The sequence below is a fragment of the Sebastes umbrosus genome, chromosome 16, assembly GCF_015220745.1.
Source record: "Sebastes umbrosus isolate fSebUmb1 chromosome 16, fSebUmb1.pri, whole genome shotgun sequence".
In the NCBI taxonomy this organism is placed as follows: domain Eukaryota; kingdom Metazoa; phylum Chordata; class Actinopteri; order Perciformes; family Sebastidae; genus Sebastes; species Sebastes umbrosus.
Window position 1 is genome coordinate 31,781,787 of NC_051284.1, and position 27,500 is coordinate 31,809,286.

At 45.0% G+C, this 27,500-nt stretch overlaps 2 protein-coding genes and 2 long non-coding RNA genes across 7 annotated transcripts in view; 1 reads left to right on the forward strand and 3 right to left on the reverse strand.

Moving 5' to 3' along the window:
- ccdc65 (coiled-coil domain containing 65) overlaps positions 1-7,835 on the forward strand; it is an 18,596-nt gene extending 10,761 nt beyond the window's left edge. Inside the window, exons 3-10 of one of the 2 annotated variants that reach the window (XM_037796278.1) lie at positions 1,595-1,762; positions 1,842-2,011; positions 2,088-2,238; positions 2,448-2,621; positions 6,027-6,245; positions 6,334-6,464; positions 6,507-6,537; positions 7,375-7,835. In XM_037796278.1, coding sequence (XP_037652206.1) covers positions 1,595-1,762; positions 1,842-2,011; positions 2,088-2,238; positions 2,448-2,621; positions 6,027-6,245; positions 6,334-6,464; positions 6,507-6,537; positions 7,375-7,653 — 1,323 coding nt within the window. In that variant the 3' untranslated portion in view covers positions 7,654-7,835. Of the gene's footprint in view, positions 1-1,594; positions 1,763-1,841; positions 2,012-2,087; positions 2,239-2,447; positions 2,622-6,026; positions 6,246-6,333; positions 6,538-7,374 lie in introns of both variants that reach the window. The other variant, XM_037796277.1, reaches the window with a different exon arrangement.
- Positions 7,165-7,487, reverse strand: LOC119504258. The gene is made up of 2 exons (XR_005210533.1): positions 7,361-7,487; positions 7,165-7,267 (listed from the first exon to the last, which is right to left on the reverse strand). It is a non-coding gene; the product is annotated as an uncharacterized LOC119504258 (long non-coding RNA).
- A 1,445-nt stretch (positions 7,836-9,280) lies between the features above and the next one.
- LOC119504254 lies at positions 9,281-12,844 on the reverse strand. The gene is made up of 2 exons (XR_005210529.1): positions 11,828-12,844; positions 9,281-11,781 (listed from the first exon to the last, which is right to left on the reverse strand). It is a non-coding gene; the product is annotated as an uncharacterized LOC119504254 (long non-coding RNA).
- Positions 12,845-12,958: 114 nt separating this feature from the next.
- The window catches only part of strn3 (striatin, calmodulin binding protein 3), a 28,134-nt gene continuing 13,592 nt past the window's right edge, over positions 12,959-27,500 (reverse strand). The window contains exons 2-17 of one of the 3 annotated variants that reach the window (XR_005210528.1): positions 26,428-26,531; positions 25,620-25,693; positions 24,592-24,670; positions 22,043-22,204; positions 21,819-21,954; positions 20,811-20,946; positions 20,232-20,371; positions 19,956-20,134; positions 17,905-17,952; positions 17,446-17,567; positions 15,884-16,051; positions 15,653-15,793; positions 15,230-15,337; positions 14,932-15,018; positions 13,287-14,628; positions 12,959-13,028 (exon numbers count right to left, since the gene is read on the reverse strand). Coding sequence is in view for 2 of the 3 variants with exons in the window: in XM_037796273.1 (XP_037652201.1) it covers positions 14,459-14,628; positions 14,932-15,018; positions 15,230-15,337; positions 15,653-15,793; positions 15,884-16,051; positions 17,446-17,567; positions 17,905-17,952; positions 19,956-20,134; positions 20,232-20,371; positions 20,811-20,946; positions 21,819-21,954; positions 22,043-22,204; positions 24,592-24,670; positions 25,620-25,693; positions 26,428-26,531 (1,854 nt within the window). In the remaining variant the exon portion in view is untranslated. Of the gene's footprint in view, positions 13,029-13,172; positions 14,629-14,931; positions 15,019-15,229; positions 15,338-15,652; positions 15,794-15,883; positions 16,052-17,445; positions 17,568-17,904; positions 17,953-19,955; positions 20,135-20,231; positions 20,372-20,810; positions 20,947-21,818; positions 21,955-22,042; positions 22,205-24,591; positions 24,671-25,619; positions 25,694-26,427; positions 26,532-27,500 lie in introns of those variants that run through there. The other 2 variants (XM_037796273.1, XM_037796272.1) reach the window with 2 other exon arrangements.

Sequence of the window (27,500 nt, forward strand, 5' to 3'; positions counted from 1 at the left end):
ATCTATAATCTATACATCATATAGAATATAGAATCTATAATCTATACATCATATAGAATCTCTAATCAGAGGAGATCCTCACTCTGTTTCTGAAGGTCACCGTCACTCACCCTCTATATTCTATAAATATATCATATGTAATCTCTGATCTCTAATCAGAGGAGCCGGGACGTGTTTTACATCCTGTTTCAGCTTTTTAACCCCTTAACCCCCTTACATGTTTTGGTGATTGGATGGCGAGCACTAAACTGTTCAGAAACCCCCTTATTGATCAGTCTCAAGGTCAGAGGTCAAGGGACCCTCTTTGAAAATGGCCGTGACAGTTTTTCCTCTCCAACATTTAGAGTAACTTTGGAGCGTTATTTAACGTCCTTCATGACCAGCTGGTCTGACATGGTTGGTTTACTTTACTTTAGTTTTCACATATTTTACTAATACTTTTAGGACATTTTTTGTATATTTTTCACATATTTCTGGATGGTTTTTTTTCATGCTTTTAGCTTGTAGGAAGTCCTCTTTAATAATAGATGCTATTGAGTTTAGTTTTCTGATATTTTACTGATATTTTTCACATATTTTACCATACTTTTTGCAAATTTTTCGGATATTTGTCAATATTATTTTTCACATATTTTATTAATACTTTTTTGTATATTTTTCACATATTTCTGAATGGTCTTTAGTTCAGTTTTCACATATTTTACTGATATTTTTGGGGGATATTTTTCAGGCAATTTTCACACATTATTCAGACATTTTTTACATATTTTTGGGATTTATATTTATATTTTTTCATATTTTTTTACTATTTTTTCACATATTTCACTAATAATTTTAGGACATTTTTCACATATTTTTCACATATGTCTTAATGTTTTTTTCATACTTTTAGATGGTAGAAAGTCCTTTTTACTAATAGATGTTATTTTGTTTAGTTTTCACATATTTTACTAATAATTATCAGACATTCTTCACATATTTTTCTGGCATTTTCCCATATTTTTTGGACATATTTTTACTAATCATTTTTGGATATATTTCACATATTTCTGAATGTTTTTTCATGCTTTTAACTTGTAGAAAGTCCTCTTTACTAATAGATGTTATTTAGTTCAGTTTACACATATTTTATTGATATTTATGGGATATTTTTCAGACATTTTGTTTTGACTATTTCTTCACATATTTTACTAATAATTTCAGGACATTGTTCAGCGTATAAACTGAGCCTGGTACTTGTACTGGTGTTGAGGGGTTAAACAGCATTAATGCTGATGTAATGGAACTGAATACGGGTTCTACCGATGTGATACTGACTGATGAACGATTGAATTTGAAATGTATACGAAGGAATAATTTCTTTATAAATGATGGTATCACTAAGATATTAACCTAAGAGCAAATACACAGTCTTTATTCTCATTCTGTTTACACCGATTCAGACATTTGAAGACATCTGAGAAGTTTCAGCATCAGTATTTAAATGTGATCCCTTTCAAATTAAAAGCCCCCGAACGTATCCAGCCAAGAAGGACAATAAATCCGTGTTTGATCCTCAAGTGACCAGGTGGATGTTTCGTCTCTGTGGATTCAGGACAAGTTGCAGAAGGAGGAGAGGAACACCGCAGTGAACCTTCTGAAGCTCAACGAAGGCTGGAGGTCGATCCTCCGTCAGACGCGAGCCGGCGAGCTGCGTGGAAACCTAGCGGTGCTCAGCCAGACATTTGAGAGGCAGCTGGACGGCCTGGACAGCGTCGTCAAGGTGAGCCTGCCGCTCCTCTCGCCCACGTTACCTTCACACCTGTCCGCGCTCTGTACGTCACTTCCTGTTTGTGTCGCAGAATCTGGAGCGTGACCTGCGGGAGGCGGAGCGTCAGTCGGCTCAGGTGAGGCGCGTTCACCTGCAGCACGTGGAGCGTCTGTGGGATCGGCAGGGCAAACGGCTGGCGTTGGTGCAGCGGCGGTGGGAGAACGGCCTGCAGCACCTGAGCTCCGGGTTCAACTCGGAGAGGTCGGTCCGATCTAACCGTGTGAATGTGAGCTTCTAGTAGTTCAGATCGATGACGTCTCCACTGGTTGTTTTTCAGGAAGCAGATGTCGTCACGCTCTCAGCAGCAGCGAGATGACCTGGAGGACGCCACGTTCACGGTGGAGCAGCGACACAAAACAGTGATGGAAGAAATCCAAGACCTGTACTGGAAAACCATCAAAGCCTACGAGAGCGCTCACGCAGACAGGGTATCATATCTCATCTCAGATAATCTCATATATAGAGTATAGAGAGAATATAGAGAATATGTCCATTTTTCCATCATATATATTTGATGAACTACGTCTGTCCAGTCTTCCAGTTCCAGGCGTCCGGGGGCTTTAGACACTTACACACTTACAGTCGTTGTTAAAGAAGGGAACGTATAGTTTGTGCTGATTTCAGTCTCTGTGGACAGAAAGCTGCTATGGTCCTGGAGGACAAGGTCAAGCTGAAGGTGAAGAGCGTCCAGAAGCAGGACGCCGTGCAGCTCTGCAGCAAAGAGACGAAGGAACTCTCCCAGCTGCTCGACACGACCCAACGCCTGGTCCAACGGACGGACGCAGACGTGAAGAACGTGAAGAGGCTGCAGGTCGGTGCAACACGTTGATTATGTGGAGGCCGTTTAACCCGAGGACGGGATTCTACGGATTTATTTAAAGAGACGGTCCATCTGCGTTCACATGGAAACGCCCACTCAGCCGTTAGCAGGAAGCAGTGACGTAGGTTAGCACAGTAAGCTAATCAGTAAGGTTCTGAATAACGTGAACGCCAGCTGAGTCAACGTTAGCTGTGGGTTGTATGTATACTATATACTATATACTAGTATGTACACTCCGTGTTCTGGGAGGTTAAATTAGTGTTTTTGTGAATGGAGTCTGGTGGCTTTGAAGAGAGCGCTATAACGTCTGTCTGATGGCGAGGTGAAGCGTCTGTGGACGGCGAGGTGAAGCGTCTGTGGACGGCGAGGTGAAGCGTCTGTGGACGGGAGCAGCAGAAAAACACATTTTATTTTTTTTTTTTTTTTCATTTTCTTTTTCCTTTATTTGGTTTTACTCTGACATTTACATAAACATACTTAATTACAGTATATTCAAATATGAAGTGAACCAACTTTTTTACTTTTTACAATGAAATTATAGAACATGGGGTGCTTTTCATGTAAAATAAGATCAAATAAATAATAATACAAAAAATTACATTTAGAAAAAAATTAAAATTTTGTTTCCTGAAGCCTCATTGAAAAATTAATTCTTTCCATTACAAATATTTCATGAAATAACATCGTACCAGTTCTCTAGTGATGGGGTATCTGGTTTAAGCCATTTCTTAGTGATTGCTTTTCTAGCAGCTACACTCAATATTCCAAACAAGTATTTTGATTTAATATTTGTGGATGTTGAAAGTAGAAGACCAAACAGTAGTTCGTCCCACTTAAAGACTATGTTTGTACCAAATATAGTAACTAATTCTGTGTAAATCTTACGCCAAAAATAATTTACTTTTGGACAGGCCCAAAACAGGTGATAGTGGTTCTCTAGTTCCTCCAGCAGCTGGAAGAGCCTGAATGATGAGACTTCTGAACAGGTGTAATTAAAGATCTACTAACAGTCTTCCATCCAAACGTTCTCCAGAAGGTTGAGCTCCATATCTTCCATGAAATTCACAATATTGTAACCAAACTTCTTCTGGAATGCAGCTATTAGTTTAGGGTTCCCATTTTTGTTTCATGTAGGTAGTGCTCGCTATTTCAGCCTCCTGAAGTCCTCTATATATTCTTGAAATGACTTTAAGCCCCGAATGTGTTCTATAGGCGCTTATAAAAACGTTCAATAGGTTGTTATCGAATGCCTTGTGACTCTCTAACATAGAACTACAGATGGCCTCCCGCCCTGCGCCCGGTTCTGCTCCAGGTTTCTTCCCAGTAATCGGGGAGTTGTTCCTGGCCACAGCCCGCTTGGTGGATCCTGTTGGGTCTCTAAACTCTGGTGTACGGTCATAGACCTGCTCTATATATAAAGCGTCTTGAGATAACTTCTGTTGTGATTTGATGCTATACAAAAATAAATTGAATTGAATGTAATGTGATGGCGTACCTGAAGAAATCTAAAAAGTCGTTCTCATTTAACCCAAATAGTCTTTTCAATGTCTGAAAGTCAGTCAATGTCCGCTGGTTGACAAAGGTACCGTACGAGGAGAGGCCTCGATTAGCCCAACCCTTATAGCTTGCATCCATTTTATTTGGGGTGAAATCGAGGTCATGGGGTCACCAATTCAGAATTTTTATCTCTTCAAGTAAGCCACTCTTAGTGATGATATTTAACCATCATTTCAAAGATAAATTAATCCATCTGTTACCTGTTTCCATCAGATTTGTAATAAGTCTTTTGTCCCCTAGCCGTGCCTGAACTGGGACTGTCCCAGATATATTCCTTTCAATTCCTTTCCATCTAGCTTGGTAATCAGAATTACACCAACAATACAAAATCCTCAATTGGGCCGATATATAATCATTTTTTAGGCAAGGGAGTGCAAATCCTCCCTTATTCTTTACCAATTGAAGAGTGTGAAATCTTACCCTTGGTTTTTTCCCTTGCCAAATACAGTATAACGTGAAATCAATTTATCCCATTCATTGAATTGTTTATCAGTTATTTCAATTGGCAGAGTCTGAAACAGATATAGTACCCTAGGCAAGATATTCATTTTTACTGACTCGATTCTTGACTCAAAACTTAATATTGGAATTAGATTCCATCTATTTATGTCTTCCTTTATTTTCTGATTTAACAGATTAAAATTTAAGACATACAATTTTGTAATTGGGATGTTTACTCCTACATGTAGATATCTAATGTGATCCAAATCCCAGTTTAATTGAAACTTAGAACTTACGGTCTGGCTAGGCTTGTAATTGAAACTTAAAATTTGGGTCTTTAAAATATTCAATTTATAACCTGAAATGGAACTAAAAACCTCCAAAAATGACATTAATTTAGAAATTGAGCTCTCTGAAAAACACATTTTAGAAACCTAAAAAACTAAATTACAACAATATTTTATATTACAATTACAAAATAAAAAAATATATAACTCAATAAATGAATTTGCCATTATTATATTATATTATATTATATTTCTGCTGTTTCTGTAATTTGCTTCTTTATCTATTTACCTCTTTATTAATTTTTAAATGTATTTTTTATTTATTTATTAAAAATGTATTTCTAAATTTATTCATGTATTTTCTAATCTGTGTATTTATGTATTAATTGATTAATTAATTTATTATTTTCTCTTTGCATTTCCCCCCCTAATTATTTTCCCCAGATTAATTCACTTCTGTATTATTTTCTATACATTCTTTGGATTAAGAATTTATTTTTGAATTATCTTTATCTATTTAAAAAAAAAGTTTATTCATTCATTTTTAAATTCATGTATTTATTTATTTCTGTAATATTTTCATTATATTCTTTGGATTATGGATTATTTTTTAAATGTATTTATTTATTTTTGCATTATTTTTCATTTATTTAAAATTCATTTTTAAATGTATTCATTCATTTTTTAATTAATTAATTAATTAATTAATTAATTAATTAATTAAATAATTTTGCATCCCCCCGTATTTATTTCTGTATTATTTTTTTATATTCTTTTTCACGTCATGTTCTTCAGTAGAGTGAACAGAGCTGAAACTATTCTAATATTATTTAGTGGCATATTAATTATTTCTTGAGTTATTTATTTTTTATTTTGGCAGCTTCCGTCCTCCATGAGATTCGCTTCAGGTCCTAAAAGCTATAAAGTCACATCCTGTGAATATTTTATGCTACTTATCAGCAACTCTGCAGCTCTACGGAGCTTTTTAGTCTCTTTTAGCTCAGAGTTTTGTTTAAATTGGCACATTTCCTGTCTGGTTCAGTCTCCAGTATTTTCAGAATAAAAGCTCTGCTATCAGTGTGTCCAGAGATAACGTAGCATCATCTCTCAGGACGCCGTCATCCAGCTGAGGGCGGCGCTGACCTCCAGTAAGACAGAAGACGTGTTGGTGGATCAGGATCTGACCGCCGCCAGAAACCAGGTGAACAGGAAGACCCACGCGCTCCGCGACCAGCTGACTCAGGCTCACACGGCGGCGAGGAAGCAGCTGACCGAGCTCACCGTCCAGAGTGACGCCGCCGCCAAGAAACTGCAGGCGGTCATCGCCAAGGTGACACACGTCCGTCTCACATCCTGTCTGTCCACAGCCGAGTCCTCTCAGTGCTCACTGGTCCTTTCTCTCGGTGCTGATCATCCAGGGTCAGAGGGTTCTACGAGTGGCTGACATGTGTCACAAGCTGGAGAGTGTCTCGTCATCATTCCCTTCAGAGGACCAGAGACCGGAGACAACTGGACCTGAGACGGAGAAAACTGGACCTGAGACGGAGACAACTGGACCTGAGACGGAGACAACTGGAAGTGAGACGAAGAAAACTGGAAGTGAGACGAAGGAACCAGTAAAGGTAGGAACAGATTCAGAGTTCAACTTTCGTCCTCCTCAATGACGACACGTTGGGCGTTTATACAACATCAGTCTCCTGGCGAGGAGAGAACAGAGTGATGCCGACGGGACGTAGGCGATGACGACGGGACGTAGGCGAAGACGACGGTACGAGACGTAGGTGACTACGGGACGTAGGCGAAGACGACGGGACGTGACGTAGGCGAAGACGATGGGACGTAGGTGAAGACGACGGTACGAGACGTAGGTGACTACGGGACGTAGGCGAAGACGACGGGACGTGACGTAGGCGAAGACGATGGGACGTAGGTGAAGACGACGGTACGAGACGTAGGTGACTACGGGACGTAGGCGAAGACGACGGGACGTAGGTGACGACGACGGTACGGGACGTAGGTGAAAACGACGGTACGGGACGTAGGTGAAAACGACGGTACGGGACGTAGGTGAAGACGACGGTACGGGACGTAGGTGAAGACGACGGTACGGGACGTAGGTAATGACGACGGGACGGGACGTAGGTGATGACGACGGGACGGGACGGGACGTAGGTGATGGCGACACTTTAGTCAAATAGACACAATGTAACAAAAAGACAAACCTTGGTTCAGATTTTCAGGTGAAATGAAAAGTTTAATACTGGACCGTGATTGGCTCCAGACTAGTTGTGATGTCACTCATCCTGCTTGTAGGTACAACCTTTCACCTGTGAGCTCAGAGGAGCTTTCCTCCTGCAGCAGATGAACCAAGCTCAAACGTCAAACAGTTCGGACTTCTCCAGCAGCTATAGTGGAAGTTTATAGTAAAGTGTTGCCTTCACTGACCTCTGTGTCTGCAGGAGTTCTCAGAGTTGCAGCAGGTGACGAGGAGCATCAACACTTGTGTGCTGCAGCGAGAAGCTCTGAGGAGACAGAGAGACGATCTGAACCGAGAGAACCAGCAGCTGAGGCTCCTGCTGCGTCAGCACCTGGACGCCATGATGGTCGGCGAGCACGACCTCGACGGACGCCACGCTCTGCTCACTGCGTACCGTGCCCCGACCACCGCGGTCCCGGCAGACACCGGCAGACGCCACAACGTCATCGAGGCCGCTCACATTGTCAAACACTCGCTGTGACTGCAGAGCTGGAATATAACGGACAGAAGGGATGAAACCCGACAGCCGTGTCTCCCAAACAATAAATCACCTGTTCAATACTTTATTATTACTTTAAATCACATGTTCAATGCTTTATTATTAATACTTTAAATCACCTGTTCAATACTTTATTATTAATACTTTAAATCACATGTTCAATGCTTTATTATTAATACTTTAAATCACCTGTTCAATACTTTATTATTAATACTTTAAATCACATGTTCAATGCTTTATTATTAATACTTTAAATCACATGTTCAATGCTTTATTATTAATACTTTAAATCACATGTTCAATGCTTTATTATTAATACTTTAAATCACCTGTTCAATACTTTATTATTAATACTTTAAATCACATGTTCTTATACTTTGTCATTTCATTACAATCATTTTGTTTTCATTGATAAAATATTAAAAATAAACTCAGATTTATGTGAAAAAATTATAAATTCAAGGTTTACTTACTCAACTTTTCTCGGCTGCTTTCGACCTGATCGACGACGACAGGACGTAGGTGAAGACGACAGGACGTAGGTGAAGACGACAGGACGTAGGTGAAGACGACAGGACGTAGACGAAGAAGACGACAGGACGTAGACGAAGAAGACGACAGGACGTAGACGAAGAAGACGACAGGACGTAGGTGAAGACGACAGGACGTAGACGACGACGACAGGACGTAGACGAAGACGACAGGACGTAGACGAAGACGACAGGACGTAGACGAAGACGACAGGACGTAGGTGAAGACGATGACAGGACGTAGGTGAAGACGACAGGACGTAGGTGAAGACGACGACAGGACGTAGGTGAAGACGACAGGACGTAGGTGAAGACGACGACAGGACGTAGGTGAAGACGACAGGACGTAGACGACGACAGGACATAGGTGAAGACGACGACAGGACGTAGGTGAAGACGACGACAGGACGTACGTAGGTGAAGACGACGACAGGATGTAGGTAAAGACGACGACAGGATGTAGGTAAAGACGACAGGACGTAGGCGAAGACGACAGGACGTAGACGACGACGACAGGACGTAGGCGAAGACGACAGGACGTAGGCGACGACGACAGGACGTAGGCGAAGACGACAGGGTGAAGACGACAGGACGTAGGCGAAGACGACAGGGTGAAGACGACAGGACGTAGGCGAAGACGACAGGGTGAAGACGACAGGACGTAGGCGACGACAGGACGTAGGTGAAGACGACAGGACGTAGGTGAAGACGAAAAGACGCAGACAGGACGTAGGTGAAGACGACAGGACGTAGACGACGATGACAGGACGTAGGTGAAGACGACGACAGGACGTAGGTGTCTTCTGACCACCAGCGCCAGAATCGGGTTCATATCTTGAAACCGTGATCCAGGACCGAGATCCGTGATCCAAGACCGTGGTCCAGGACTGGGACAGGTGGTCCTCACAGTTCTGGACCAGACTTTTGGACTTGAATATTGTCCTCGTGTCTCCTCGTCAACGGTTTAAAGGTCTGAAAAAATCAGCAAAATCTTCACATCACAAAAAAGGTTGCCTCAGCTTTTATTTTGGCGGTTCACTTCCTGAGTGAGGACACAGAATGACGAGCGGAGCAGCAGCCTCTGTACAGGTACACCATTTAATAGTTATTATAGACATTTTATATACATTTCAACAGTTGTATTCTGCTATGTGGTACAATCTTTAAAATCTGCTGTTTCATAGTTCAGAAATCAAAAAAAAAAAATTACAAAACTCATCAAAACTCGCAAACTGATCAGAACTTTTTTTTCCATTTTTCTGGAAGACTAGAAAAAATACTTTTATCGTATTAATCATGCATTACACAAACAGAAAGAGTCTTTAGGTACACAGGAAGTCGTAGCGTGGGGGGAGAGAAAAATAAAGATCTGTGATCCATCAGGAGACGCTCGAGTTACAAATCCCTTCACTTTAAAAAACTATTCAATTAAAACAAAAACACTACGTCTGGTCGGGGTGTCGGCCAATCAGGTGGCAGCTTTATGTGGTCGGAAACCCGCCCCAGGAGGCGTCTGATTGGACCGTTTCTCCTGGAGCTCAAACCGCCTCTTTTCTCTCCTTATGAGGACAAAATGAGATAAATAACTTCACTCCTGATGGTTGAAGCTGCGACGAAGAAGTCATATGTACTCAACATGAAGAGAAAACTCACACAGTGATATGAGGAGGAGGAGGAGGAGGAGGAGGAGGAAGAGGAGGAAGAGAAGGAGGAGGAGGAGGAAGAGGAGAAAGCTAATAGCAGCATCTCCTGCCTCATGGTCCGTGTCCCCAGCCTCCCCGTTCCACGCTTCCCATTCATTGTCTATGTAAGCAGCCGTGCAACAATGCATTCTGGTAGCGTGGCGGCGCAATTCGAGAGACGAGGCGTCACGTCGGCCGCTCCTCATTTGCATAAAGTTGAGGTCGAGGCTACTTTATGTAAATCAGGGGCGTCAGACGCGACTCGCCGCCTCTGGAAACTCCCTTGAAACTTCAAACTAAACGTTGTCGATGGAACGGTTCGTGCCCACAGCTGCGTTTTTTATTGCGATCTCCTCGCTTCCCAGCGTTGGAAGCTTGATGTGCCGCTACTAGACACCCGATCGGACGAACTCTTTCGCTTTGAAACCGGAACCAACATGGCGGCTCGTTTGGAAACTTTCTTCTTCTACAGCACTGAAATGTGTTTCTGGAAACATTTGATGAGACATAACGGTACGTGTCCACAGCGCAGTCCTTTCCACGCTTCCCATTCGTTGTCTACGTAATAAGAAAGTTTCCAAACGAGCCGCCATGTTGGTTCCGGTTTGAGAGCAGCGGCCCACGGAGGGAAAGAGTTCGTCCAATCAGGTGTCTAGTAGCAGCCTGTCAAGCGTCCCAACGCTGGGGAAGCGAGGAGATCCCTCGCCATAAAAAACGCCCCTGTGGACACGACCCGTCACTGGGACTATGGTGCGTTCAGGTACCAGTTTGTAAAGCCAAACACTTCCTAGTTAATTACCAGAAGCCAGTGAAGTTAGAAATGTTCTACAAATGTTTTCTGTTGTAATGGATCTCCTCCTCCTCCTCCTCCTCCTCCTCCTCAGCCAGTCCTCCCTCTCTCATCTACTTCCTACATGACGTGAAACCTCCTCTGAGATCGAGAGTGATGACGGGACGGGGCGGGACGGGAGTGAAGACGACCCAGAATCCTCCTGACGAGACATTTATAAAAACGATTATAAAAACTAGATTTATTTTACACAAACAGAAAACGTCCGTACGGAACGACAGTAACGCCTGAATCCTTCGCCTGGTTGGTGGTTGAAACGCAGGGCTCCGATTAGCCCTACAGGGGCTGAGTTGGGGGGTGGGGGGTGTATTAACCAATCATCTGTCCTCGTTAGGACCGGCGTCCAATCAGCTCAGAGAGACAGATTCCGATGTTTAACCCGACGTGGTCGTTGGTGATTTAGAAACTAAACCGACACGTTTGAACTTGTTAAAAACAGTAAAAAAGTCTCAATCTGAAAGTTCAGATTTAAAGATTAAAAAACGTAAAATACAACGAAACCTCGACGGGTTAAAACTCCAGATGTTCTGTTCCTTCGTTAGGAACAGCTGGATCTTCTTCTTCTCCTCTGACTGCTGCAGCTGGAGACGCCTTAAAGGAAAAAACCCTCCGATCTTCTTCTGCTGTTCAGCTCCGACGCGTTTCAACGTGTTTCCTCTCAGGCTGCGTTACCGTTACCGGTTCAGTGTTTCCTCTCAGGCTGCGTTACCGTTACCGGCTCCGTGTTTCCTCTCAGGCTGCGTTACCGTTACCGGTTCAGTGTTTCCTCTCAGGCTGCGTTACCGTTACCGGTTCATTGTTTCCTCTCAGGCTGCGTTACCGTTACCGGCTCTGTGTTTCCTCTCAGGCTGCGTTACCGTTACCGGCTCTGTGTTTCCTCTCAGGCTGCGTTACCGTTACCGGTTCTGTGTTTCCTCTCAGGCTGTGTTACCGTTACCGGTTCAGTGTTTCCTCTCAGGCTGCGTCACCGTTACCGGTTCAGTGTTACCTCTAAGGCTGCGTTACCGTTACCTCTAAGGCTGCGTTACCGTTACCGGTTCAGTGTTACCTCTAAGGCTGCGTTACCGTTACCTCTAAGGCTGCGTTACCGTTACCTCTAAGGCTGCGTTACCGTTACCGGTTCAGTGTTACCTCTAAGGCTGCGTCACCGTTACCAGTTCAGTGTTTCCTCTAAGGCTGTGTTACCGTTACCGGTTCAGTGTTACCTCTAAGGCTGCGTTACCGTTACCGGTTCAGTGTTTCCTCTCAGGCTGCGTTACCGTTACAGCGCAGGTTTTTTTCTGGTTGATGTTTCGCAGAGAAACGTAATGTTTGTTTCCTGTGGTCGGTTTCCTCGGTGACGTCTAACAGGTGTCAGCACACGGATATTCAAACCGTTCGCTGACGGGAGGACGAACTCGCAGAAAAAAGCCCCGTTAACTTCCGTTTAACAGTTTTTTTGTTTTAGCGGTGTTGTGAACGCACCCCTCCTTTAGTTTAGCAGCATGGAACAACAACAACAAGAGACGTTTCTCAAGACACAAAGACGTTTCTGAGAGAGTTTGGGAAGAAACACAGAATGCCAACTAGACTAGTCGCCTCGTGGTCGTATCCCTCCGCCAGCCGGTCACGCCGTTACACCCGCCGTCGCTCCAAAACGTCATTTGATCCTGAAATCGTCACAATTTCTCAATTAATCGATCAGTTGTTTGGTCTATAAACCCCTCAGAGTTATTCAGTTTACTGTCACAGAAAATATTCACACTTAACGAGCTGCAATCAGAATTTAGACTTTTTAAAAACGGACTCAAAATGATTCATCGATTATCATTATTATTAATAGTCGACAACTTATGGAGTAATTGTTGCAGCTCCACCTTCGACAAACACGGACAGGACGGATGGACGGACGGACGACCTGAAAACACCACGCCGGCGCCCCAGAAGTGATGCTGCGTTCAGGTGACGTAGATCAGACTGGATATATTCAGTTGTCCTACAATATGGATATCGAGGTATTTGGTAAAAACAAACATCGTGATTAGGGCTGTCATATTAAAATATTTAATCACTCATTTCTATCTGTTCTAAATGAACCTTAAAGGAGATTAGTCCAGTATTTAATCCTCTTATCAACATGGGAGTGGACGAACATGCTGCTTTATGCATAATGTATGTATATATTTATTATTGTAATTCAATGAACAACACAAACCAATGACAATGATGTCTGTAAAGGGGAGACTCGTGGGTACCCATAGAACCCATTTACATTCACTGATCTTAATTTAGTGGAAGTTCAGAGTGTTATTTAACCTCCTTCATGACCAGCTAGTGTGACCTGGTTGGTACCGATGGATTCATCAGGTTCTAGAGTTTACTATGATACCAGGATCGGACTCTTCTTCTGCCTTTCTTTTTGGACATTTTTCAGGCTTTTATTCAGATATTTTTTAGACAGAAGCCCTCACACATTCACTGATCTGGAGGTCAGAGGTCAAGGGACCCCTTTGAAAATGGCCATTACAGTTTTTCCTCGTCAAAATGTAGAGTAACTTTGGAGCGTTATTTAACCTCCTTCATGAGCAGCTAGTGTGACCTGGTTTGTACCGATGGATTCATCAGGTTCTAGAGTTTCAGATGATACCAGGATTTAAAACTGAGCCGCTACCTAAAACCTAAAAATCACAAATTGCTTTAAAATAATTTGTGGCGTTAAAACGAATGTGCGTTATTACCTCCGACAGCCCTGATCGTGATGTTTGATATTTCCTCTGTATCGCCGTACCGACTCCGAGAGGACCGACGCCGTGTTCACACGACGAGCGACGCAGCGAGCGAGTCGTTTTCTGATGGAAGCCGGAGACACGAAGCTACAGAAGTGGCGGCGGCAGACGAGTCAAAGTCGAGTCGGCCTCGACGTTCCTCAGCGCTCCAATAACGAAGACGAAGTTTAGTTTGGTTCCCCGTCTCTCTCTCTCTTTCCACACAGCTCCATCTAAAAGATGGAAAAAGAACTCGCCGTTAGCGAGCCGACGGCGCCGTTTGACCACAGAGCTACGTCGTCGACGAGCGCTGCAGCATCACTTCAACGGGCAACACTTTACACTCGTAGTGTCGCTTCAAAGCTCAGTGAAGATTGAAGGGGGCGGGGGGGGGTTAAAACGCCGACCGTTGAACGACCCCGAGTCCAGCTGGCGACCTTTGTTGCGTCCGTCATCTCACTGCGTCAGTCGTCAACACACACCGCTGCCTTCACTGAGAGGAATAAACGCCAAAATAGACGCCAAAACCTGAAAACGGTTTCTGCTGTCCAACATCTGGACGACGAGTGAAACGCAGAACGCCACGAGAGCCGACTCCGGGGGATTCTTCCTTTAAAGGTGGAGGTCAGGAGGTCGGACTAGTGTTGACACCAGGGAGGGGGCGGGGCTTCATGTAGTGTCATCAGGACTCAGTGGACGACGGGGTGATGACATCACAGGACAGGTGAGCTGCTCAGTATCCACCTGCTGAACGTCTCCCAGAGTCCTCAGTCAGCCGGAGGACACGACACAGCTGAGTGAGTGTGTGTGTGTGTGTGTGTGTGTGTTCAGTCTTTCATTAATATATAATCTGTGTTCAGAGACCTGAACAGACCTGAATACTGCTTGTGTCTCTCTCTGTCTCTGTCTGTGTCTGTCTGTCCCTCGCCCCGCGGTCCTCCTCCCTCTCCTCCTCCTCCTCCTCCTCCTCCTCTTCGTCGTCTACACGTAGACCCTGGCGAGGGCGTCGGCGCCGGCGGAGGCGATGTAGGCCTTGGAGGGGTGGAAGGCCACGTCGTAGATGGCCTCCTCGCTCTTCTTCCGGTGAGCCGTGATCTCCTGAACACACGTTTTACTGTCCAGGTTCCACAGACGCAGGGAGCAGTCATGACCTGAGGAGGAGGAAGAGGAGGAGGAAGAGGAGGAAGAGGAGGAGGAGGAGGAAGAGGAGGAAGAGGATGAGGAGGAGGAGGAGGAGGAGGAGGAAGAGGAGGGAGGAAAAGAAAAAGAACTGCATGTTTAGTTTGTACTAATGACTGTAAAAGACCTATAAGATTCTTTCAGTTAAGATTTGACATATATACTTTATATATACACTTTATATATACTTCATATATATGTGTGTGTGTGTGTGTGTGTGTGTGTGTGTGTGTGTATGTGTGTGTGTGTGTAAAATCCTGGGGGGTGTTTCTTACTTCCAGACATCAGGTAGATGCCGTTAGGATCAACAGCCAGACTGGTCACTGCATCCAGGTGAGCCACCATAGCATGGATCACTTTACCTGCACACACACACAGATATACACACACACAGATACAGGTAAGTCAGACAGACAGGTGAACAGGTGAACAGCAAGGCTCTACCAACACTGATCTCTACATCTAAACAACAATTAGAAAGAAAACTTTAGTCTGAGATTAATTCATCTGCTCTCCTCTTCCTCCTGTCTGTGCTCCTCTTCATCACCTGGTGGAGACTAGAGACGAACTCACCTGACTTGTTATCGTAGAACTTGATCTGTCGGTCTTCGTGAGCGGTGATGGTGACCGGCAGCGTGGGATGACTGACCACCTTATTGATATGATTGGACCCCGGGAGGGCTGAGAGGAGGAGGGAGGGGGGGGGGAGGGGAGGAGGAAGACGAGGAGGAGGAGGGGGAGGAGGAGTAGGAGGAGGAGGGGGAGGAGGAGGAGGAGGGGAGGGGGGGTTAAAAGAAGAGAGAGAAAGAAAAAGAAAATCATTTTAGTACAAATTACACATATTATTGCCAATTTCTAGCTTTTTTTTAATTTTTCATGTTTAGTCACAAATGGGCTTCCGTAGATCCAGCTTCTCTGTTTCATATTAACATGAACTGTTTATTAATTAAACTGTGTGTGTGCGTGTGCGTGCGTGTGCGTGCGTGTGAGACGTACTGCCTTCTCCCTGCCCCTTCAGCACCAGTGTATTCTGGGAAGTCTCCAGGTTGTACACCACCACGTCTCCGCTGTTGAAGGACGCCACCATGTGGGCGGGGTCACACCCGTTGAAGTCCACCGACGTGGGGACCCCGTGCTCTACAAACACACAGATCAACACGTCATTAAGTTGTGGTGTCCTCGCCGTCCTCCGCTTGGGGGGGGGGGCTCTCAGCTCGCCGTCCTCACCGTTGTTTGTGTTGAAAGTGCTGATGCAGGGGTTCTTCTCCGTCGGGTTCCACAGTTTCACCGTTCCGTCGGCCGAGCAGGACAGGAGGCGGTTCTTGATGCCGCTGTAAGCCAATCCCCACACGGCATCCGTGTGTCCCAACCACGACCCCGCCAGGACGCTGGGATCTGATTGGACGAGGGGAAAAAGAGTGGGCGGAGGGTCTATTATTGAACTGTATGGAACAGATTTTGTTCCGTCTCTCTGAGAATCAACAAGTGGACAGACAGAGGGTGTTTCTGGGAAGTGAAGACAAAGAAAGGACATTTTTCGGAGGTTCAGGACATTTTTCAATAGTGAGGACAGTTTTAAAGAATGAAGACAATTTGGAGAAGGGAGGACATTTTTAAAAGAAAGGACATTTTTCAAGAGCGAGGACATTTTTATAAAGTGAGGACATTCTTGAAAAGGGATAATATTTGTAGAGAGTGAGGACATTTTTCAATAGCAAGGACGTCTTTGCAAAAATGTCCTTTCCTTTAAGTGTCCCCATTTTTCAGAGTGGAGAGTGAAAACAGTTTTAGAAACTGAAGACATTTTGGAGAAGCGAGGACATTTTGAACGGTAAAGACACTTTTGGAAAGTGAGGACACTTTTATAAGAAAGGACATTTTTTAGTGAAGACGTTTTTACACTTTCGGAGAGTTGGGACATTTTTCAATAGTAATCTTTGGAAAATGGGGACACCTAAAGGAAAGGACACTGTTGTAGAGTTCAGATTTGGAGACATGGGACATTTTTAGAAGAGTGAAGACAATTTTGGAAACTGGAGACATTTTGGAGAAGCGAGGACATTTCGAACGGTAAAGACACTTTTGGAAAGTGAGGACACTTTTATAAGAAAGGACACTTTTGGAGACGTGGGACATTTTTAGAATAGTGAGGACAGTTTTGTGAAGTATGAACATTTTTTGGAAATTGAGGACATTTTTTAACATCAAGCACGTCTTAGGAAAATGGGGACACTTAAAGGAAAGGACAGTTGGAGGATTGGGACATTTTTAAAGAGTGAAGACAATTTTGGAAACTGAAGACATTTTGGAAAAGCAAGGACAGTTTGAACAGTGAAGACACTTTTGGAAAGTGAGGACACTTTTATAAGAAAGGACACTTTTGAAGAGGTGGGACATTCTTTGACTATTTTAGACATTTTGGAAAAGTGGGGACATTTTTGAAGATATTTTGGATAAGGGATAATATCTGTAGAGAGTGAGGACATTCTTTAAAGGGATAATATCTGTAGAGAGTGAGGACATTCTTTAGTGTAGACGCTTTTAAAGAATATTCTTGTTAATATTTTTGTTGTTGTTTGTATCTTTTAGTCAGACAGTTTGTAACTTTTAGTCGGGACATTTCTGGACGGTATTTTTGTCTTTTTGTATGTGACGTCTTTGGACGGTGTGGGACGTTTGTTTGTAAAACCAGGACATTTTGTGTGGTCCCTCTTCTTCTGTGGTGGTTTAAAGAGTCCAGACTTGGTGTTAGGGTGTTGAGGTTCGAGCAGGAGGACAGATGTGCGTACCGTAGGTGTCGTAGGGGTCCACGTTGGAGCTGGGGATGTTCCACCACTGGATGGTCGAGTCGATGCCTCCGCTGAAACACTGTTCGCCGCTGGACGTCATCGCCAACGACAACACGGGACCGCTGGAGACACGGAGATTACATACGTCACATCAACTGTGTCTCACTGTGGAGACGAGACTCTGCTGGATCCAATGAGTCCAACTGTGTTCATGTGTGATGATGTTCGTTCCCGTAGGAGACATGAAACGTGACCTCACTGTAGAAAATGGTATCAAGCCCAAAACTGCTGAGACATTACAGAGCAGGGGGATGACCATCACGTACGTCTACCATCACGTACGTCTACCATCACGTACGTCTACCATCACGTACGTCTACCATCACGTACGTCTACCATCATGTATAGTGGGTCTCGGGGGGTTAATGAACCCTGATGAGGTTGTGTTCAGATACGTACACGTGGGCTCTGAAAGTGTAGACGGGCTCCACATCAAAAGAGGCACTTCTGTAAGACAGAAAGACAGAAACATCCAGACTGTTATTGAACACCACATCATCTTCTTCTTCTTCATCATCACCATCTTCATCACCCCTGCTACTACTGTTTAACCAGCCGGAGCTCTGAGCTCTGTTCTGGTGCTGCGTGCTGCAGTAAACCCTGAGGGGATTATGATAGTGGAGTCGGGACACTGATGCGTCCGGATTTGAAGTTGAGCTGAATAATGTCAGAACACGGCGCGGAGCAGGAAATGAGATGCTAATGCTGAAGGATCCATCAGGTGTTAGAAAGAGGGGGATTGTCCTCTGAAGCAGAGAGAATCCACAGACTAGAGCTGCACTGAGTGAAGGAAACACACTGTCTGTGATCTGCAGGGAATACGACGGCAGCGGCGCCAGGTGGAACTCTACGGCCCCACGCCATCCTAGTTAAAGATTAAAGTTAGAGCTCTTTGCAGATACTGAGCTTCATCTGTTCTTGTAAAATGTGCAGTGTTGTCGGTAACACCGGTGTTATTAACACCGTCACATCCCTTCAAGTATAGACAGAGGTGGAAGAAGTACTCGGATACTTTAAAGCAGTGGTTCTCAAACTGTGGTTGGTGTACCACCGGTGGTACGTGGGCTCCCTCTAGTGGGACGCAGAGGAATCTCTGAAGTATTTTTAAAAAATGAAATAAAATTCATTTAAAACCATATAATACTAATATGAACATACCTCATGATACCTATACCTATGATAAATACCTCCACCATGAGATCATTGAAATGGGATTTAAAATAAGTTTGGGCTTTACTGTAATATTTTTATTTTGAAACAAAAAAACGTATATGCACGCGCTCCTACCACGCCACGCGCAGTCGGGTAGTAGTGCGTGCAAAACATCCGATACTGTGCTCATGTACTCGTACTCGCAAAACGGCTCCGATACCACTTTACAGCAGCATCTTTCAGGTCGTCCCGTTCCTCCTCCCCGGCGCACCGCCTCGTATGCGGGACTCCCCAGCCTGCCGTGTGTCGCTCACACCCTCCTTTAGGCAGAGAGAAGTACTCGTATCGGTACTCGGTATCGGAGAGTACCCAGATGTAAGTACTTGTACTCGTAATGGCGGTACTTGGAGAGACAAATATTTTCTGAGGGGGTATGTGATGTAAAAAGTTTGAGAACCGCTGCTTTAAAGTAAAAGTAGAAATAGCTCAGTCTAAAAATACTCCACTAAAAATGTTCCTCTGGACGAGTCCGAAGTGTTTCAACTAGTAGTGAGCATCCTCTAATCCTACTGGATCAACCACACTGAGGTTATTCTGCCTGAGTGGTGAGAGTTTGTAAACAGATGTTTAGATATATGAGTTCAGCTGTTGTTAACCGCGGCCCCCCCGTTCACCGAAACTCATCAACACTCTGACTGGGACCAATAGATTACATCATAGTTCTCCTTCAATGAACTCCAGTAACACCGGTCTATCAGAGTACCGGCTCAGAGTACCGGTCTATCAGAGTACCGGCTCAGAGTACCGGCTCAGAGTACCGGCTCAGAGTACCGGCTCAGAGTACCGGCTCAGAGTACCGGCTCAGAGTACCGGTCTATCAGAGTACCGGCTCAGAGTAACTGCTCAGAGTACCGGTTCAGAGTAACGGTTCAGAGTACCGGTCTATCAGAGTAACGGCTCAGAGTATCGGCTCAGAGTACCGGCTCAGAGTACCGGCTCAGAGTAACGGTTCAGAGTACCGGTCTATCAGAGTAACGGTTCAGAGTACCGGCTCAGAGTACCGGCTCAGAGTACCGGCTCAGAGTACCGGCTCAGAGTACCGGCTCAGAGTAACGGTCTATCAGAGTAACGGTTCAGAGTAACGGCTCAGAGTACCGGCTCAGAGTACCGGCTCAGAGTACCGGCTCAGAGTACCGGCTCAGAGTACCGGTCTATCAGAGTAACGGTTCAGAGTAACGGCTCAGAATAACGGCTCAGAATAACGGCTCAGAGTAACGGTTCAGGTATGTGTGCTGTACTTTTTGGCAGGGACGGTCTTGGTGAGGTTCCACAGTTTGAGGGTGTGGTCCTCGGACACGGTGACCAGACAGGGCTCCACAGGGTGGAAGGCCAGCGCTCGGACGCCGTCGAAGTGGCTCCGCAGCGTGTACTTGGGGTTCCACGTCTTCCTGAACGAAGACTCCTTATTGGACGGCAGCTGAAGGTCAGTGACAGATCACAGATAACGGGGTTAGAGGTCAACGATGAATGTGTCCTGAACCGAAGCTGCGGGCGGCGTAGTTGGTGTGTCTTACGTCGTAGCTGTAGTCTGTTTCGTCGTTGGTGACGGTGAGGTCGGCGAGGTCGCCCAAACCCAGCACGCTCTCCAACACGTCGTCTGAGCCCCCCAACAGGAAGGACTTCCCCCCGCCGGGAGGAAACGGGAGAGGCTCCGCTGCAGAGACACATTTTACTTTAACACAAGAGTTTTATACAGATTAACAGTAGAATCCCCCTCACCCATAGAGTATATATATACACTATATATATATAGAGGATATAAGTCTAATGCAGTGAGGGCCAAAGTGCAAATGTACCACGGAGTATTAGGGCCACATTGAGCGAAAAAAACATCTGAGATTTACACAATAAAGTCGTAATATTACGAGAATAAAGAAAATAACACGTAAAATGACTTCATAATATATCAATAAAAATGAAAATGTAAACAAAGAACAGTTCTTCATTTCCATGTTTAAAGCTCCACAGGGAGCCGCTGGAGAGGAGCTGAAGAGACGCAGGATGCTGACCTCTTCCTCTAAACGAATCTCACCGAGATGGAAAACAAACCAGAGTCCGATTCAACCGAACTTAAATTGGCCGCCGTCTCTCACCCCACTCCGTCCCGTCTCCAGAGCTCCGAGCCTCGCCGGCTCCCTCGCCGTCCTCCGCCGTCACCAGGAAGTCAAACTCCTTCAGAGCCTCCTCCGTGTCGGCGTCGTCCTCCGACGCCAAGCCCTCGTTCCCCACCTGCAGGAGGAGGAGGAGAAGAGAAGAAGAATCAGTGAAGAGAGGAGGGAGCAAGGATGGAGGAGGAGAAGGGAGGCAGAGAAAGGAGAAGAGAAAAGGTGGGAGGCACAGGTGGAGGAGTGGAGGGAGGGAGGGAGGAAGGATGGGAGGGAGAGAGGGAGGAATGAAGGAAGGATGGGAGGGGAGGAGGAAGAAAGGGAGGGAGGGAAGAATGACGGATGGGAGTGAACAGAACAGATATGAAGAGGAAGAAAGAAAGGGAGAGAGAGGAAGGAAGTAAGTAGGGAGGGAGGGAGGAATGAAGGGAGGATGGGAGGGAAGGAGGGGTGAAAGATAACAGAAAAGATAAGAGGGGGAAGAAGGGAAGGAAGGAAGGGAGGGAGAGAGAGAGAGAGAGCGAAAGAGAGGGAGGAATGAAGGAAGGATGGGAGGGAAGGAAGGAGAGAGGGAGGAATGAAGGAAGGATGGGAGGGAAGGAAGGAGAGAGGGAGGAATGAAGGAAGGATGGGAGGGAAGGATGAGTGATAGATAACAGAAAAGATAAGAGGGAGAAGGAAGAAAGGAAGGAAGGAAGGGAAAGGGGGAGAAAGGGAGGAATGAAGGTAGGAAGGAAGGAAGAAAGGGAGGAAGGAAGGAAGAAAGGGAGGAAAGGAGAGAGAGAGGAAAGAAGGGAGGAGGGAGAGAGAGAGAGAGGAAGAAAGGAAGGATGGGAGGGAAGGAGGTAGAAAGGGAGGAATGAAGGAAGGAAGGAAGGATGGGAGTGAAGGAGGGGTGACAGAAAAGATAAGAGGGGGAAGGGAGTGTGCGTGTGTGTGTTTGTGTGTGTTTGTGTGCGTGTGTGTGCGTGTGTGTGCGTGTGTGTGCGTGCGTACCTTGGTCTTGTGTTTCTTGGCTCGGGGGTGTTTGTCGGTGATGTCGTCCATCAGGTCTCCCTCCTCGTCCTCGTCTTCGTCGCTGTCCTCTGCGTTCTCCAGGAAGTTGAACGTCTCCAGAACGTCACCTGGACTCCTGCACACATCGACACACACAGGTGTGACCTCTGTGTGACCTCTGACCCTCCCTATCTCTCTCTGTGTGTGTGTGTGTGTGTGTGTACCTCTTGCTGTCCTTGCGGCGCTCCGTCCCGTTGATCAGGTGCTGCAGGTTCTTGTTCTCCACAGAACCGTTCTGCTCGGAGCCCGACAGGCCGAGCAGAGAGCGAACCCTCTGAGTACGCACGTCCAGGATGGTGTCTGTGTAGCCCACTTCCTGTAGGTACCTGCACACACACACACACACACAGTCTCACATCACTTCCTGTAGGTACCTGCACACACACACAGTCTCACATCACTTCCTGTAGGTACCTGCACACACACACACACAGTCTCACATCACTTCCTGTAGGTACCTGCACACACACACAGTCTCACATCACTTCCTGTAGGTACCTGGACACACACACACACACACACACAGTCTCACATCACTGGAAACCAACGGTGGGAAAAATAAATCCATTCACCGATGTGTCACTATTTTTATTAACAATTTCTAAACAGATGTTTTATGTGGAGGTAGAAGGAAGTTACCGCTTTTATTGTGGTAGTCTGAGTAACGTGACGTCATAATCCTTCCGTATCCATCAACCAAAACAAACCTCAGAGCGTCTAAAACGTTGGAGGGTCGTCGTGGATACGACCTGCACCCTCCCATGTTAAATCCAGCGTGGTAAACACTACACATCCAGTAAAGGATGGAAACACTTTGGCTTTCACACATTGACAGGAAAAGCAAAGCTAGACAGAGCAGAGCTAAAGCTGCATGCTAACTTCTAAAAAAAGGCAAAAATAAGTCCGAAAAACATCTGAAATATATCTAAAAAAAAAAAGCAGAAAAAATGCCAAACTATGTCCGAAATATATCTGAAAAAAAGCTTAAAAATGGCAGAAATATGTTCAACAAAAGTCTGAAATATTTCCAAAAAAAGGCTGAAAAAATGCCAAAATATGGCTGAAAAATGTATCTCTGAAAACAACTGAGAAAAGTGTGAAAAAGTTAGCAGGAAACGTTATGGTATGGTGGTAACGTTATGGTATGGCGGTAACGTTATGGTATGGCGGTAACGTTATGGTATGGAGGTAACGTTATGGTATGGAGGTAACGTTATGGTATGGAGGTAACGTTATGGTATGGTGGTAACGTTATGGTATGGAGGTAACGTTATGGTATGGAGGTAACGTTATGGTATGGTGGTAACGTTATGGTATGGAGGTAACGTTATGGTATGGTGGTAACGTTATGGTATGGAGGTAACGTTATGGTATGGAGGTAACGTTATGGTATGGTGGTAACGTTATGGTATGGTGGTAACGTTATGGTATGGAGGTAACGTTATGGTATGGAGGTAACGTTATGGTATGGTGGTAACGTTATGGTATGGTGGTAACGTTATGGTATGGAGGTAACGTTATGGTATGGAGGTAACGTTATGGTATGGTGGTAACGTTATAGTATGGAGGTAACGTTATGGTATGGTGGTAACGTTATGGTATGGAGGTAACGTTATGGTATGGTGGTAACGTTATGGTATGGTGGTAACGTTATGGTATGGAGGTAACGTTATGGTATGGAGGTAACGTTATGGTATGGAGGTAACGTTATGGTATGGTGGTAACGTTATGGTATGGAGGTAACGTTATAGTATGGAGGTAACGTTATGGTATGGAGGTAACGTTATGGTATGGTGGTAACGTTATGGTATGGAGGTAACGTTATGGTATGGTGGTAACGTTATGGTATGGAGGTAACGTTATGGTATGGTGGTAACGTTATGGTATGGGGTAACGTTATGGTATGGAGGTAACGTTATGGTATGGGGTAACGTTATGGTATGGGGGTAACGTTATGGTATGGTGGTAACGTTATGGTATAGAGGTAACGTTATGGTATGGTGGTAACGTTATGGTATGGAGGTAACGTTATGGTATGGTGGTAACGTTGTGGTATGGAGGTAACGTTATGGTATGGTGGTAACGTTATGGTATGGTGGTAACGTTATGGTATGGTGGTAACGTTATGGTATAGAGGTAACGTTATGGTATGGAGGTAACGTTATGGTATGGTGGTAACGTTATGGTTATGGTGGTAACGTTATGGTCTGGTGGTAACGTTATGGTATAGAGGTAACGTTATGGTATGGAGGTAACGTTATGGTATGGTGGTAACGTTATGGTATGGAGGTAACGTTATGGTATGGAGGTAACGTTATGGTATGGAGGTAACGTTATGGTATGGAGGTAACGTTATGGTATGGTGGTAACGTTATGGTATGGAGGTAACGTTATGGTATGGTGGTAACGTTATGGTATGGTGGTAACGTTATGGTATGGTGGTAACGTTATGGTATGGAGGTAAAGTTGTGGTATGGCGGTAACATAGCGGTGGAGCCGGCCGTCGCTCTCGTCTCCGTGGTCAAATGGGCCGACGCTACAACGGTAGAGCACCCAGATACTGACATTATGTTAATCACTAACAGAAATAATCAGTTAGCTGCAGCTAAAGTCTGAACGAGGATCAGTCAACATGTCTGATCCTGGGTTTTGAGAGTTCTTTACTGAGAAAACGGAAGAAAACGAAAGCAGAAGAGTTAACACTTGTTCTTACTGTCTGAGTAGTTGTCTTCCTTGTTTCCAGGTGAGCTGACTGTTGGCAGGAACAGCAGAGACCTCAGAGTCTTTGGTGTCTAAAAAGGACAAACGCACACATAAAACAACAGATGATTAATACACCAACACCTTCTGGACGCTTTCAGACTTTCACATAAATCAGAATTTGTACAATCCTAAAAAGAAAACCTGGTGTATGAACTTGTAGTTTAGGCCGCCTCATGTTACTCCAATGATCTTACGGTACGTTCACACCAAGCGGGAAGTGAAATCTTGGCGCAAATAATGCGACACAAACGCACGAAATTCGCATATAAACCACAGACTGTCTACGGTAGAAACAAGGTTGCTGCCGGATTTATGACATATTTTGTGCACTGATCCATCCAGACTCCATTCAGAAAACAAGCAATTTAAAAAGTTGTCTGCTTGTCGTCATGGTAACAGACCTGACAAAGACCTGACTTTTACTAATCAGCATCATTTTGATCCGTTTATTGATATTAAATCACAGCTCAATCTGTTTACTTTGGGTTCATACCGCAGTAGAGACGTGTGGCTGCTAGATACAGTCAGTGTGATGTCACTGTGAGTGAATACAGCTCGCCGCCGGGTGACGTTATGAACCCAGACACGACGGCGTTTGGTTTTCTGAGACTTCACCAACATGTACGAAGCAGCAACAGAGGTTATTTCTTCCATGGTTGATGGAGGAAAAGTTGTTGGTATCTATGGAGACGAGCTCCTCCTCTCTGGAGCGTCTAGAACACAAATGATACCGGCGGTCCAATTCGCGCGAGTAAAGCGAGGAGATGATTCGCTTCACATTATTCAGTCAGAACTCGGCGTTGGATCAGAATTAGTGGATACGATCCGTTCAGGTGTTGGAAGAGAGTTTATTTCAAACACGGGGTAAAAGAGAAGAAGGAGGAGGAGGTGAAGAATCAGAGAGATTATAGAGGAGCAGGAAGAGGACGGTACTCAGTGTTTCTCTGATATGAAGAGACGTGTTCTTTCATCACCTACCTGATTCAAAGCTTGGCATCTTCATCTCCCCTTGGTTTAACTCCGTTCCATATTTTAACTTGTGGTATTTCGCTCTGAGGAGGAAACACAAAAACAACTTCTCATCAACACATTTAAGATTTTCTTATTTCTTCTTATAGATATTTTTATACCCCTCAACTAGAAATAGGGATGCACCGATACCAGTATCGGGTATCGGGTCCAATACTGTGCTCATGTACTCGTACTCGCAAAACGGCTCCGATACAACGGCACCGATACCACTTTACGCTGGTGCGCCCGACCCCGCTGGGCCGGGACCCAACCTCAGCCGGCGCACACAGGCCCTCACTTTCATTGCGCCACGGGGTTTTGCTTGCACATCTGACTCACACATGCGTTAGACTCCTTGGTCCGTGTTTCAAGACGGGTTCGGACGGGTTGCTGACATTGCCGCAGACCCCGGCTGGCGCCTTTTACGTGGGCTGAGCCCCGATCTGGGGGCACGACGCAGTTGGGGCGCTCTGAGGACAGTTCGCCCCGGTCGACAGCGACGGGGAGAGAGGGCGCAGCGAGCCCTTTGTCCACGGTGCGGCGAGGTCCGCTTCATTACTTTATATTCATGTAGTAAATATACAAATGTTAATTAGAGAGATGATGCACTACAACAAACGTTCAGTTAGAATAATCATCCACTTCTAGTGATGAATTTGACCCGGACAGACGTGATCACTGTCAGACGTTTCCACTGCAGTAAAAGAGCTCAAAGTGGAGCCTCCTCTGATCTCGTTCTAGTGACTGACGTTAGGACACAGAGTGAGTTTCTTACCGTTCCTGTTTTAGAGCGTATTCTAACATTTTTATTCTTCTGACCAGGTCGTTCTTCAGGTTCTCCTGACCTTTCCTCTCCCCCTGCAGGAACGCTATCCTCGCCTGCAGACACACACAGACACACACACACACACACAGAGAGAGAGACGGGGGGTTAATTCATCAAACAGACTGAATGTGATCATCAGAGGTCAAAGGTCAAATCATGACCCAGCTTTGTATGAAGCAGGGTTACAGATCTAATGCTGGGTCCAGGCTACACCACAATCCAGCTGAATCTGAGTCTGATTCCTCCAGACTGTTCCTGAGGTGTGAGGTCGGCTCTGAAGTCCATCCTGGACGCATTTAAAATATTAAACATGTTCAATATTTACAATGTTGTGTGCAGGGAACCCCGAGGACAGCCGAGGACAGCCCAGGACGCGGTCCCGCGGTAAAGAACGACAGCCAACAGAGAACCAAGCTGAACATCGTATATCAGTAAAAAGTGAAAGTCAATAGTTGGTTCCAGCAGCAGAGCTACATCTCCACTATTTTGGACTGAAAGAGACGACCAGACGCCAGTAAAAACGTATAAAAGTAAAACTACATTATTTCTATTCTATTGTCAAATTTAATGCCTCTACTGAAATGGCCTGTGTTGAACAATAAATATATTATAAATATACATACTATTATAGCTATTTACTTTTTGGAATATATTTCAGACGTTTTCAGACTTTTATTCAGACATATTTTGGACTTTTCTTCTGACTTTTTTCAGCCTTTGTTTGGACTTATTTTCTGATATATTTTGGCCTTTTTTAGAAGTTAGCATGCAGCTTTAGCTCTGCTCTGTCTAGCTCTGCTTTTCCTGTCAATGTGTGAAACCCAAAGTGTTTCCATCCTTTACTGGATGTGTAGTGTTTACCACACTGGATTTAACATGTGAGGGTGCAGGTCGTATCCACGACGACCCTCCAACGTTTTACACTCTCTGAGGTTTGTTTTGGTTGACGGATACGGAACGGATATGACGTCACGTTACTCAGAATACCACAATAAAAGCGGTAACTTCCTTCTACCTCCACA